This window comes from Fusarium solani (assembly GCF_023522795.1).
Source record: "Fusarium solani strain SB1 chromosome Unknown bctg00000006, whole genome shotgun sequence".
Classification (NCBI taxonomy): Eukaryota; Fungi; Ascomycota; class Sordariomycetes; order Hypocreales; family Nectriaceae; genus Fusarium; species Fusarium solani.
Window position 1 is genome coordinate 2353851 of NW_027072151.1, and position 11126 is coordinate 2364976.

General features: G+C 54.0%; 3 protein-coding genes across 3 annotated transcripts; 2 read left to right on the top strand and 1 right to left on the bottom strand.

Moving 5' to 3' along the window:
* Positions 1–18: 18 nt before the first annotated feature.
* Positions 19–5338, top strand: MRS44_010443 (uncharacterized protein; the record flags this gene model as incomplete). The annotated part of the gene is made up of 3 exons (XM_065620121.1): positions 19–3318; positions 3962–4357; positions 4418–5338. The coding sequence occupies 3 exons, from the start codon at positions 19–21 to the stop codon at positions 5336–5338; spliced, it is 4617 nt and encodes a 1538-aa protein (XP_065476310.1).
* A 482-nt stretch (positions 5339–5820) lies between these two features.
* On the bottom strand, positions 5821–7465 carry MRS44_010444 (uncharacterized protein; the record flags this gene model as incomplete). The annotated part of the gene is made up of 3 exons (XM_065620122.1): positions 5821–6122; positions 6170–7097; positions 7202–7465. 3 exons carry the CDS (start codon positions 7463–7465, stop codon positions 5821–5823), a joined length of 1494 nt encoding a protein of 497 aa, XP_065476311.1.
* A 1066-nt stretch (positions 7466–8531) lies between these two features.
* On the top strand, positions 8532–10382 carry MRS44_010445 (uncharacterized protein; the record flags this gene model as incomplete). Its single annotated transcript, XM_065620123.1, has 1 exon — positions 8532–10382. The coding sequence occupies one exon, from the start codon at positions 8532–8534 to the stop codon at positions 10380–10382; it is 1851 nt and encodes a 616-aa protein (XP_065476312.1).
* Positions 10383–11126: the final 744 nt, after the last annotated feature.

Below are 11126 nucleotides of genomic sequence, written 5' to 3' on the forward strand. Positions count from 1 at the left end.
TTCATCTTGAAATTCATGATGGAGTCGCTTAGCCTCACTGAACAGTCAAGTGCCAAATCATTTGGCTGCCGAACGCTCGAGGTGTTTGGTGGATTCAACAGCCGCATTAAAGCCCTCCTGGGGCGTCATGATGGCACCACACAACCTCGGTATTCTCTGATTGCAAGCGTCTACGATCAATTGATCTTGTATGTCCTCCTGGCTCTGAAACTTTGTCAGAACGACGCATCTTTGGTGGGCGAGCAATTTCAAATGGAGGATCTGCTCAAGGACTTGTCCAAAACCGCCATCTCGTCGCTCATCATAAATGGTACGGACCAACTCAGGCAAGCATACAATGATCTTGGAAATTCCCGGGTACGAGATCGAGGCTTGAGGGACGACATGCCAGTTGTTCATTCCTGGGTCACCGTCATGAAGGCGCTTGAGCAAGCTCGGATTCCTCGGTCGTCCTTCTGGGACGTCATATATTCTGTCATGGCCACCCCTGAGGCTGTCACAAGTATCGACGCAAGCGATCATGAGCGTCTCTGGAAGAACATGTTTGCTCTCCTCCCACTCACAGAGTTCAATGACAAGGGCCTCCTCATTGCTGGCAGTAGGCATGATACCGCTGTTGACGGCTGGGCACTCCCCCAGAAGCTGCTGAAGAAGGTTTTCCAGGTCTACAAGGACAATCCTCGCCAATCCCCCAGCTTCAATAACTACTGCCGTGCTTTGGTTGGACGCTGCCACTATCTTGTTCAGCAATGGGGTTGGCGCAAGTGCGTAGCGGTGATAGGCGTTATCTTTGACTTCTTTGGGTCGCAGAATCTCGCCCATCTTCGCAATGAAGAGGTATATCAGTCTCCCAAATTCTTGGAAGAGTTGGGCGGCAGACCTTCGTTGGCGGTTGAAAAGGCCGACAAGTGCTTCCATATCTTCTTGAAGCTCGTTGCTCTTAGTATCAAGAAGTTGAGTGAAATCCGGTCACTCAACGACATCCGCAACTTGATCGCTCGCACGATGCCGAACCACAACCGCCAACTCCTCAAGGAACAGACAATCCACGAACGCGACCTGGCTGCTCTGCGAAATCATCACGACCTCCTCTGCACCCTGTTTTGGGCCTCCCCACCTGACCTTCGCCCAGGCGCTCACTTGATTGAGCGGCTTGTGGCCCCCGCAACCTCTCACAAAGAGGCGTGCTTGATCAACCTACGGGCCTGGAATCAGCTGGCGAGGTTCATCATCTCATCCGGTGAAGCAACCACCTCATTCAAACCGTTTATTCAGTGGCGAAATACCTTCTTCCAGGCCATGATGGCGCAGTTTGATTCAGTGCAGTCGGATATGCAGCAGCAATTCTTGGCCTTGTCTAAGGATTCGAGCAAAGCAGTTAGCCGTGATATGCTTGATGCCATGGTGGCGATGAATAGGGCAGCCGTGATGGATGTGCTCCATCTCTCTGTGACGGCCTCTTTGGATGTCATGAGACATGCTCCAAATCTGGAGGCTGGCACCTTTGCCCTGAACACGCTCCAACTGCAGCAAGTATTCAAACACTTTGGCACATGCCCTCCTCAACTGAACTGGTCCATTCTTCAAGCCTCGCTGGCCACTCTGGAGATTTTCTTGTCTCGTGTCGACGAGTTCAAGGATGATGAGGAAAGCCAACAGAGTGAGAGTCAGATCCTGAACTCGGCACAGGCGGACGATGCCATCCTGGTACTCGACCATGACCTATCAAGCAGCTACTTTTCAATGGCGAGATGCATCCTCTCTGCTCGCGAAGAGGGCCAATTGTCCTACAACGCGGCCATTGAAAAATCGCAGTGTACCGAGCAGGTCATTACTCTATCAGCAAGACTTGCAGTGCGGTTCATCAACGGCGGCCTCCTACGGCTTTCAGACATGTTCAAGTATGGAAAGTATGGTCTATTTGAAGATGCACCGACCAGTATCAGTCTCGAGCAACGGCGATCACTCGTCTTGTTCATGACAACGCTCCTCAAACATGGCTTTGATGATTTCAGCGAAGCTGGCTTCACGTTGTCAGATGTCTGGGCATTGTCGATTGTCAAACCGCGGCGGTACCTAGCATACGAGAACCAGTTTGCAGAAGAGCTCCGGCGACAGCAAAAAGACTTTGTTCCAGAAGCGGTTACCGGACTTGCCATCAACCCCGACTACAACACCAACCGGGACCTGTTCGAGTTCATGATATCCTGGATGCGCAGGTCTCTGCGAGATGCTGGACCAGCGCTCAGGAAGATCATCCTTTCGGAACACTCCAAGACGCTCAAGTCAGTGATGCAGCGAATCAAGGGAGACTTGCGAACGGTGGGGCAGGATGCATCTGAACATCACGATTATGTGGTTTTCATCCGAGACATCATCTCCCTCATCAGGGCTCACGGATCCGAGATTTGCACAGTTGACGACTTCTTCTACCAGATCAGCAAGGAGTATTCACCCTCGGTTCAAGATCCCCAGCTTCAGGTGGCTGGCATGATGTCTTATGGGCTTCGACTGGGCGAGGGTGACACAAGGGTCGTTCACCAGCTCTTCTTCTTCCTCTTCAACAACTTCAAGATGTCTCTGATCAATGACAAGCTGCGAGACGAGGTTGTGCTGCTGCGCAAGGGCATGGAGAACCCGGGTATCATGTCGTTCATCCTGGGTAAGATGGTGCCAGCCATGATACATGCAGCGGTTGCTGAGAGTTCAGCTTATCCAATGATTGACGTTTATGTGGAGGCCCTCCGAGTACTGTTGACTCAGAATGCTCTTCCCCACGTACTGGCTGAAGCTGACACGCCTCATCTGCTCATTACGTTGCAGGCTTTTGTCGGTTGTCTGAATCAACTTGGGCAGAACGGCGGGCCGCTGGAAGCCCAGAGGGTACACTTGATTGCACAGTTGCTATCAATGTCGAACTACATCTGGCCGTCCGTTCGAGGCCTGGCTTTATCGCAGGCAACTTGCGAGTCGTGGGAGGACATCACTCTGTTGCTCAAGGAGGCAAGGTCTGGATTCGCTAGAGCCGAGTCATACATATTGGAGACGATGGAACTTGAGGACTACTCGCTCGACGCAGGGCTCCTTCTTTCAGGTTTCCGAAGACCGGCAACCAGGGCGCCCCAAGTTAATGAACATGTCAAGAGTTTCGCCGACAACATTGTTAATGACGTGCGAAGGAACTGGGTTACAACGGGAACCAAGATCACTATTCAGGCCCCCGGAAAAGGACGAGGGTTCCCTTCGACACAGTCCGGGCAGGGGACAGCTGCACCAGTTTGGCAGGACTGGGTGCTGGTGAAGGACTTGTACGAGCGGGTGAGAACATGGAACCACTGGTGGGATGAAGTGTTTGGGGAAGAGTCGACGAGTATGAGGCCGTATACATGTGTTTTATTGTTTTGAAGAGCATGGCATAGTTAGGCGTTGGGGAATGACGCTTTTAGACGATAGGCATGCATGTGGTTTGTATAAAGTATACCACTGGATTGGGGCGTTTGACGGCATATAGTTTTACCCAAAAGAATCTAAGAATTAACCAAAAACTTGAACAATGAATTTAATTAAATTCATTTTCTAATATTATCTATGAATAGAACAACTTTGCTGAAGTGAGAGAGAGGTGGGTGAGTCTCCAAGTCCATGACTCGGCCGAGAATTTCCCGAGTGACGTACCTGGCCACAGACGCGCCAAACGCGTCTCCCCTTGATCCTCGAGGCGCTTGGGGACGACCTTGACAACTTCAACACCAACCAATTCCATCCAAAAGAGTCATTCCTCTCCAGAACAGGGAGACAACCATGTCTTCCCTTTTTCGTCTTCCTGACGAGGTCATCTTGACCCCGTTATTCCAATCCTTTCCCTGTCGCGAACACCAGATCCGATCCCTAGCAACGCTCCTCCATGTATGTTGACCAAGCTACCTCTTGACGATGTTACCAAAGCTGACCGTCTCTACAGCCCGATGCAGCTCCCTGTCGAAACCTCGTCGTCCACGGTGCAACAGCAACAGGAAAATCCGCCATCGTGACCCAACTCGTCTCCCAGCTCGTCACCAGCGTCAACGCCGACCCCGAGTCGGGCGGTCTCCAGGCCGCCGTGGTCAATTCTGTGCAGTGCATCACAGGGCGACACCTGTTTGAGCGCATCGTTGGGGAGGTGGCGAGGGCGCTCGAGTGGGAGGATGTACCGCGGCGGTGCGAGACGCTGGCGCAGTTGACGGTTGAGATGGTCAAGATGGTTGGGTATCCTCAGAGGGATCCTAGGTGGAGGTTTGTGTTGGTGTTGGATGCTATTGATGGGCAGAGGGATGCGCCGCCTACGCTGCTGCCGGCTCTGGCACGGTTGTCCGAGATTGTGAGTTGCTACACCTACTGGAAGATGCTGGATATTTGGAATGGAAACTAACCGATCTAGATCCCTCGCCTTACTTGCGTCTTCATCGTCACATCTCCTCCCGCCGGCTTCCTACGATCACCTACATCGGCACATCTCAACTTCCCTCCCTACGCCAAAGCCGAATTCGTTCCAATCCTCTCCCTCACACCACCAAGTCCCATTCTCGGGCACTCACAGCAAGAGACATCGGATCTCTGGACACGCTTCTGCGCTGCCGTTCACGACTCCTTAACAAAATCGGCCTCCCGAACACTTCCTTCCTTCCGCCACAGCTGCCATGCTCTCTGGCCACGGTTCATAGCGCCGATCCTGGCTGGAACGCACACGCCCAAGGAGTTTTCGAAGCTGCTCATCGCAGGTAGAATTCACTTCCAGGACGAGTCTCTCCTGAACCCGAGCATCGTCTCGGTTAGGCCAAAGGACAAGCCTGCCGACGCTATTGCGACTACGAGACCCTCAGCTTCGGCTACAGAAATCACAAATCTCCTCCCTACTACGGCACGCCTTCTTCTGCTCGCCGCCTACCTCGCCTCCCACAACGCTACTCGTCACGATCTCACACTCTTCTCTACATATAATCATGGGCGAAAGCGACGGCGTGGCGGCATCGTCGCGAGAGGGCCCTCTCGTACCAAGCACCGCAAGATTGCACGAAAACTACTCGGCGCCCACGCCTTTGTCTTGGAACGCATGATGGCCATCTTTACAGCTGTGAGAACTGAGTGGGCAGACGGCACAGTGGTGGGCGCTGCTGGCCTGGATTGTGACGTGGGCATGGCCATCTCAACACTCGCGAGCCTACGATTACTGACCCGTGTGGGTGGCGCTGGAGATGTCATGGATCGTGGTGGCAAGTGGAGGATCAACGTCGCATGGGAGGTAATACGAGGCATAGGGAGGAGCATAGGGGTCGAGGTGGAGGAGTGGCTGATAGATTAATTACTAATGCCTGATGTGAAGACGACATCAGCATCTCTAATACCTGAGCATCATCTTGTCACATCTACCCCTGAGGTTATTCCATATCATTCATGTATTGCATGAGCTGCGAACCGTATCCCGTCTATCAAAAAACGTCCACATTCCATATCCACGTAATGATACAGCGCATCATCAAGCGCCTCCTGAGAGGAGCTGAAAGAGCATATCCCATCCATCCGTCCGTCCATCAATCCATTCCTGCGTCTCAAGAAAAACGCCAATCCATGATATGTCATACAAAAAGCGGTCCACGTCCATAGGTAGTCTAGATATCCGGACGAGAAAAAAAAGCACAACATCCCTTCTTTCAAACAAAGATCCCAGCTCCATTCTTTTTGTTGTTGAAAATAAAAGAGGTTAATCAATTAGAAACGCCGAAAAACCGGCGGAGAAGAGGAACCCAAAACTTCAAAACCTAGGGGGAGGTTTCTCTGTCTCCATCATGAGACACCGGCGATCTTGTCTCCAGTCCGCCATGTGTCTTCCTGCTTGGTGCCTGGAGGAAGCCAGCCTCCGTTGCTGTTGACACGACCGCGGTTACGGCTGCCGCTGTCGTCTGTCTTCTTGGAGTCGTCGGAGGAGGCATCTCGGCCATAGTAGCCCTCGTGGTAAGGGTGGGGGTTGATCTCAGTGCTCAGAGGCGAGGCCACAATCGGGCGTATCCCCTTGTTAGAGATGGGCAATATTGAAGTCTTGTTGGAATCTGTCATCGTTTGAGCCTTGTGGTCCGCCTTGTTGCCCCCTTCGTTCGGTCGTACAGATACAGTCCAAGGAAGGTGAGGGCGATACCAACAGCCTGGATGGGCGTCGTGGGGCTTCGGAACCAGAGGATGGCCATGACGATGACAAAGACACGCTTAATCAGACTGGCGACTGAATACGTGACGGGAGAGACCATCGAGAGAAGGATGAAGGCAAGGATGTTCTGGCCAAAGTGAAACACGCCGTTGAAGACAAACTCGAGCGTCAGTCTACCGTGATCCATGGAGTTGGGTTGCTCAGACAAGTCGATCGAGCCTTCGTGGTAAAAGTTCTTGAGAAGAGCGAATCCCTCGGACCAAAACCAAATGGGCAAGGTGATGATGAAAGCCAGACCAGATGAGTAGCAGAGCAGGTTGAGTTTGTCCAGTTTCTTTGACCGGCTGTTTGGAGCCTCAGCCTCAGCCTTGGCGGCCTCATTGAACAGGTACTTGGAGAAGATATTTTGAGTGACGAAGATCATCGTAGCGAGGAGGGCGTGAATGACACCGCTGAGCTCTCCGCCATACTTCGCCTTGCCAGAGCATGCCAACATTACACCAACCGTCAGAGGGATGAGAGACAGATATGTCGCCTTGGGGTAGCGGATGTCGTACACGATTCTATAAGCGAGGACGGTAAAGAGGGGCGAGAGACCCTTGATGGTGTGGACGAGCGATACGGGAATCTTGGAGGTGGCCGTGGAACTGAGAAGGTGACCCCCAATCATGAAGGCGGACAGGGGAAGAGTAGTCGTGATGACCTCGCGCGTCGGTTTTCGAATCGGGTGTTTGAGAGCTGTGATCTTGGTTCGCAAAACGGGGAAGAGGACGGCAAGCCATGCCATGAAGACACATAGCGACGAGACAAAGGCGAATTGGACGAGGGTCAGTGTCGCAGGCTTGTTAAAGGCGATGAGGATCGACTTTGACGAGGTGTTTGTGAGGGCAGACGAGGTGTACCACAGCAGGCACAGGATCTGCGTAGTGCAACATGCAGGTTAGCACTTGAGGAGAGGTCTTGGCCTCGAGATCTTGGAGACTCGAGACGGGATCAAGGTAGGACGGGGGGAGATGGGCGTACGACGAGCTTTGGGGAGACGGGGGCGCGCAGGGCATCGGCGATCTCCTGGGCGTTCTGGCTGACGCTGCCATTGCGGGCGCGTATTGTGCGGATAGCATCAGTGAGGCTCTTCTGGCGGTTGTGCCTGTGGGAGCCCGTCGAGACGGGGAGCCATCGATCCGAGGGGCGAGGCGGCGCGCCGTTGGACCAGCCGGGAGGGTTTCGAGGGCTCGGCGATCGCGAGTTGCCCACGGGCGTGTCGATGAAGTCGGGGAACTTTTCCATCACAGGATGGACCGCGGGGGGTCTCGGGGAGAGTGACGAGATTGGATGGTTCGTGAGATGATGACCAGGAGACGTCGTCTAACGAGGCGCAACGAGAGAGATGGTCGAGGATAGAGGAGTTGGAGCTGTGAACCACAGAGAGGCCACACAGCCAACGGCGAGAGCGTGATTCGATAACGAGCGACGAGGGAAGATAGCAGGAGAAACGTAATGTCGTCAAGGAATCCGTTTACTCATTGCTTATCGAACAAAACGAAGCAGGTGAGATGTTGGTTGTTAGATGACGAGGCCGGGTCCGTCCGAGACCTTGGAGACGAGATCCAAGACAAATAGAAGTAAAAAAAGCGGGATGGTTTCCGAAAACGTCTGGGAACGTTGCAATTGCTCGTGACCTTTGACTGGTGATCGGATCCAAGATCGGATACGAAGAGAGAGAAGGAAGCTGCTTTTGCTGCGACGATGCAACCACAACCAACTGCGATTAATTATGGGATGGATGACCTTTCACACGTCAAAGCGGGCGGGCATACCAAGGCTATAATTAAACCAAAGGGGCGCCAAGCTCCATACGAATCGAAGACAGATAAACTGCAACTTCGGGGGCCACGGGGGTTATCTACAGGGGGGCAAGTTAGACAAGGGGGGAGGGGTTGGGTTACGTGGCGCGTCAGCTCTAGCCGCGGTTGATCCGATAGCCGCGGTGCCGCGCTAATCACGATAAGCTGATAGCGAGCTACAGCCGCGCGGGCAGCGCGTCGACATTTTTTTCTTGGGGGAAGTTGCCCATCGACGAGTCGCGCAAAACGAGACTCCACCTCAAAGCACCAGCACCAGACCTCGAGCATCAGCCTCTGGCGCATCGACCTCGAAATCCTTCCATCGCCTCTTTGACACACGACCGGGCACTTCGTCTCATATTCGGGAATGGGAAGGGACCCGAAGCAGTTCATCATCACCCTCGCTGCCTTCTACGCCCTGTTCCAGCTCACCACCCAGGTCTCCAATCCCGCCGCGGGCCGAAATCAGTTCCTCGTCGCGACGACCTTGTCGCCAATCCACATTCGCCATGGCGGCCCCAAAGATGACCAAGAACCAGATGCGGAGGGCAAAGAAGAAGGAGCAGAAGAAGGCACAAGCAGAGGTGCGATCATCCAATCTCTCTCCCTCTCAATCGTATACTGACGCGACGCAGGCTGCCGCTACCAAGACCGAAGAGCCCACCGATGACTCCAAGCCGAAAGAGGATGAATCCGCCACCGAATCCGCGTCAGATATCCAAGTCAAGGGCAAGCCCGAGTCGGAAGCCGCCCCTGTCGATGCTTTGATTCTTGACGATAGTCTGGAGGAGGACCCGGTCTTTGCGATGTACAAGGACATCTTCAGCAAGTTCGGCGCGTCTATGGACGAAGATGAGGTTGCCAAGGAGGCCAATGCTGGAAACCAAGGGACCGTGTTTTTCGACGACGACGACGATATCCCCGACGAAGACGAGGAGTCCGCTCAGCCCAAGATGTCCAAGAAGAAGAGGAAGCAGCTCAACAAGCTCTCCATCGCCGAGCTCAAGGCCTTGGTCAAGATCCCCGAGGTGGTGGAGTGGCAGGATGTTTCCTCATCGGATCCCCGCCTGCTCGTCCAGATCAAGGCTCAGCGAAACGTGGTACCGGTCCCAACCCACTGGTCCCTGAAGCGAGAATACCTCTCCTCCAAGAGGGGTATTGAGAAGCCGCCCTTCCGTCTCCCCACCTTCATCGCCGACACCGGCATCACCGAGATGCGCGACGCCGTCCTCGAGAAGCAAGCCGAGCAGTCGTTGAAGCAGAAGCAGCGCGAACGTGTCGCCCCCAAGATGGGGAAGCTCGACATTGACTACCAGAAGCTCTACGACGCCTTCTTCCGCTTCCAGACCAAACCTGAGTTGACGCGATTTGGTGAGGTGTACTACGAGGGTAAGGAGACCGAGGTCGATTATCAACATTTCCGCCCCGGCGAGCTGAGTGAGAATACCAAGGAAGCCCTGGGAATGCCTCCTGGCGCACCGCCACCCTGGCTTATCAACCAACAAAGATTTGGCCCTCCTCCTTCCTATCCTACGCTAAAAATCCCCGGTCTGAATGCGCCACCACCCTCAGGAGGTTCATGGGGCTTCCACCCCGGCGGCTGGGGCAAACCACCAGTTGACGAGTTCAACCGCCCCCTGTTCGGCGGTGACGTGTTTGGCCTCACTGGTCAGAGCGGCGGACAGGGCCAGTCAGGGGCTCAAGCAGCTGCTGCGTCCGGTGAACCTGTTGAGCGCACCCTCTGGGGTGAGCTACAACCCCGTGAAGAAGAGTCTGAGGAGGAGGAGGAGTCAGACGAAGAAGAGGAGGAAGAGGAAGAGGAGGACACAGCTGGTGGCTTGGAGACACCGAGTGGCCTTGAGACTCCTGGTGGTTATGCCAGCACAGTACAGCCTGACTACGGTCAAGGAGTCGAGACATCTATTGCCGGAGAGATGGATCTCCGCAAGGAGCGCCGCGGCTACGACACGGAGGAGTCGAGCGCGCCCCGGTCCGCCTACACCATCCTGCCCGAGCGCCAAGTCCGCGCTGAAGGCTTCTTTGGTAGCGACCGTGTCTATGACCTCAAGCAAGCGCAACGATCAGGCATGCCGGTTCTGGGCGCCGATGACGACTCCCGCAAACGCAAGAAGCCTGGCGACATCGACGTGGCCCTCGACGTGGACTCACTACACCAGAATGACGGCATCAGCAAGGATGACCTGCGGCGCAAGTTCGATGAGGGCAAGAAGGAGGAGGGCCTCGGTGCCAAGTGGGCGTACGACGATGACCTGAGCGAGATGATCGCCCAGGAGAGTCGAAAGAGGCAGAAGACGGAGGCGGAGCGGAACGAGAAGAGAAAGGAAGGCAGGAGATATTAATGTACTGATAGTCGAGCTTGAAGCGGGTTGGCTGGTGGTGAATCTGTATCATGGGTGCTGGGGCCGGAGCCGGGTCTTGGCTGGCGTTTATTTCTTTTGCGATGCCGTTTAATGGCAAGAATAGGACAAATACCATGCTTGTTGAGGTTTGAAAAGTGCACTCGAAATATGGAAGTAGTGTAAATATCAAACATGTTGAAGATGCCTTTCCATTGAGAGTTGAGTGGTAGGTTTCAGGCCAGGTCCTCGTATCACCCCGATTCGCTTTTTATCTTCAGCCAGGAGCATCGAGGGCTATGATTGACTAATTAGACGGTGACCTGAACTCGATATTCAACGTTGCATCAAGTATCGAGAGACCGGGAGCAAACAAGGCTGCCATGTAAGACACCCTTTGTAGAGGCTGTCAAATCAGCGGTACTTATTCGTCAGCCACACTTAGAGTTTGAGCAACCTCAGCCGAGGAGGCAAAATACTCAAGATATCGAGCCGTCTTGGGGCAGACTCCCTGTATCGAGTTGAATCTGGGCATCAAGGGAGCGCCTTGGCTCCAGTTGGTCAAGCTGCTAACTTCATTCCTTGTGAAGTTCAAGACTAAGTGAACCATTAGTGGTCTGGAACATCCCATTGAAATCCCCTCTTTCACCTTCCGAGTCAGTCATTTGCGTTTGGTATAGTCATCAGGGTAAAGCAGATTACGTACCTGTATGGGCACCACTCAGCTGCCCATATCGAGTGAGGTTA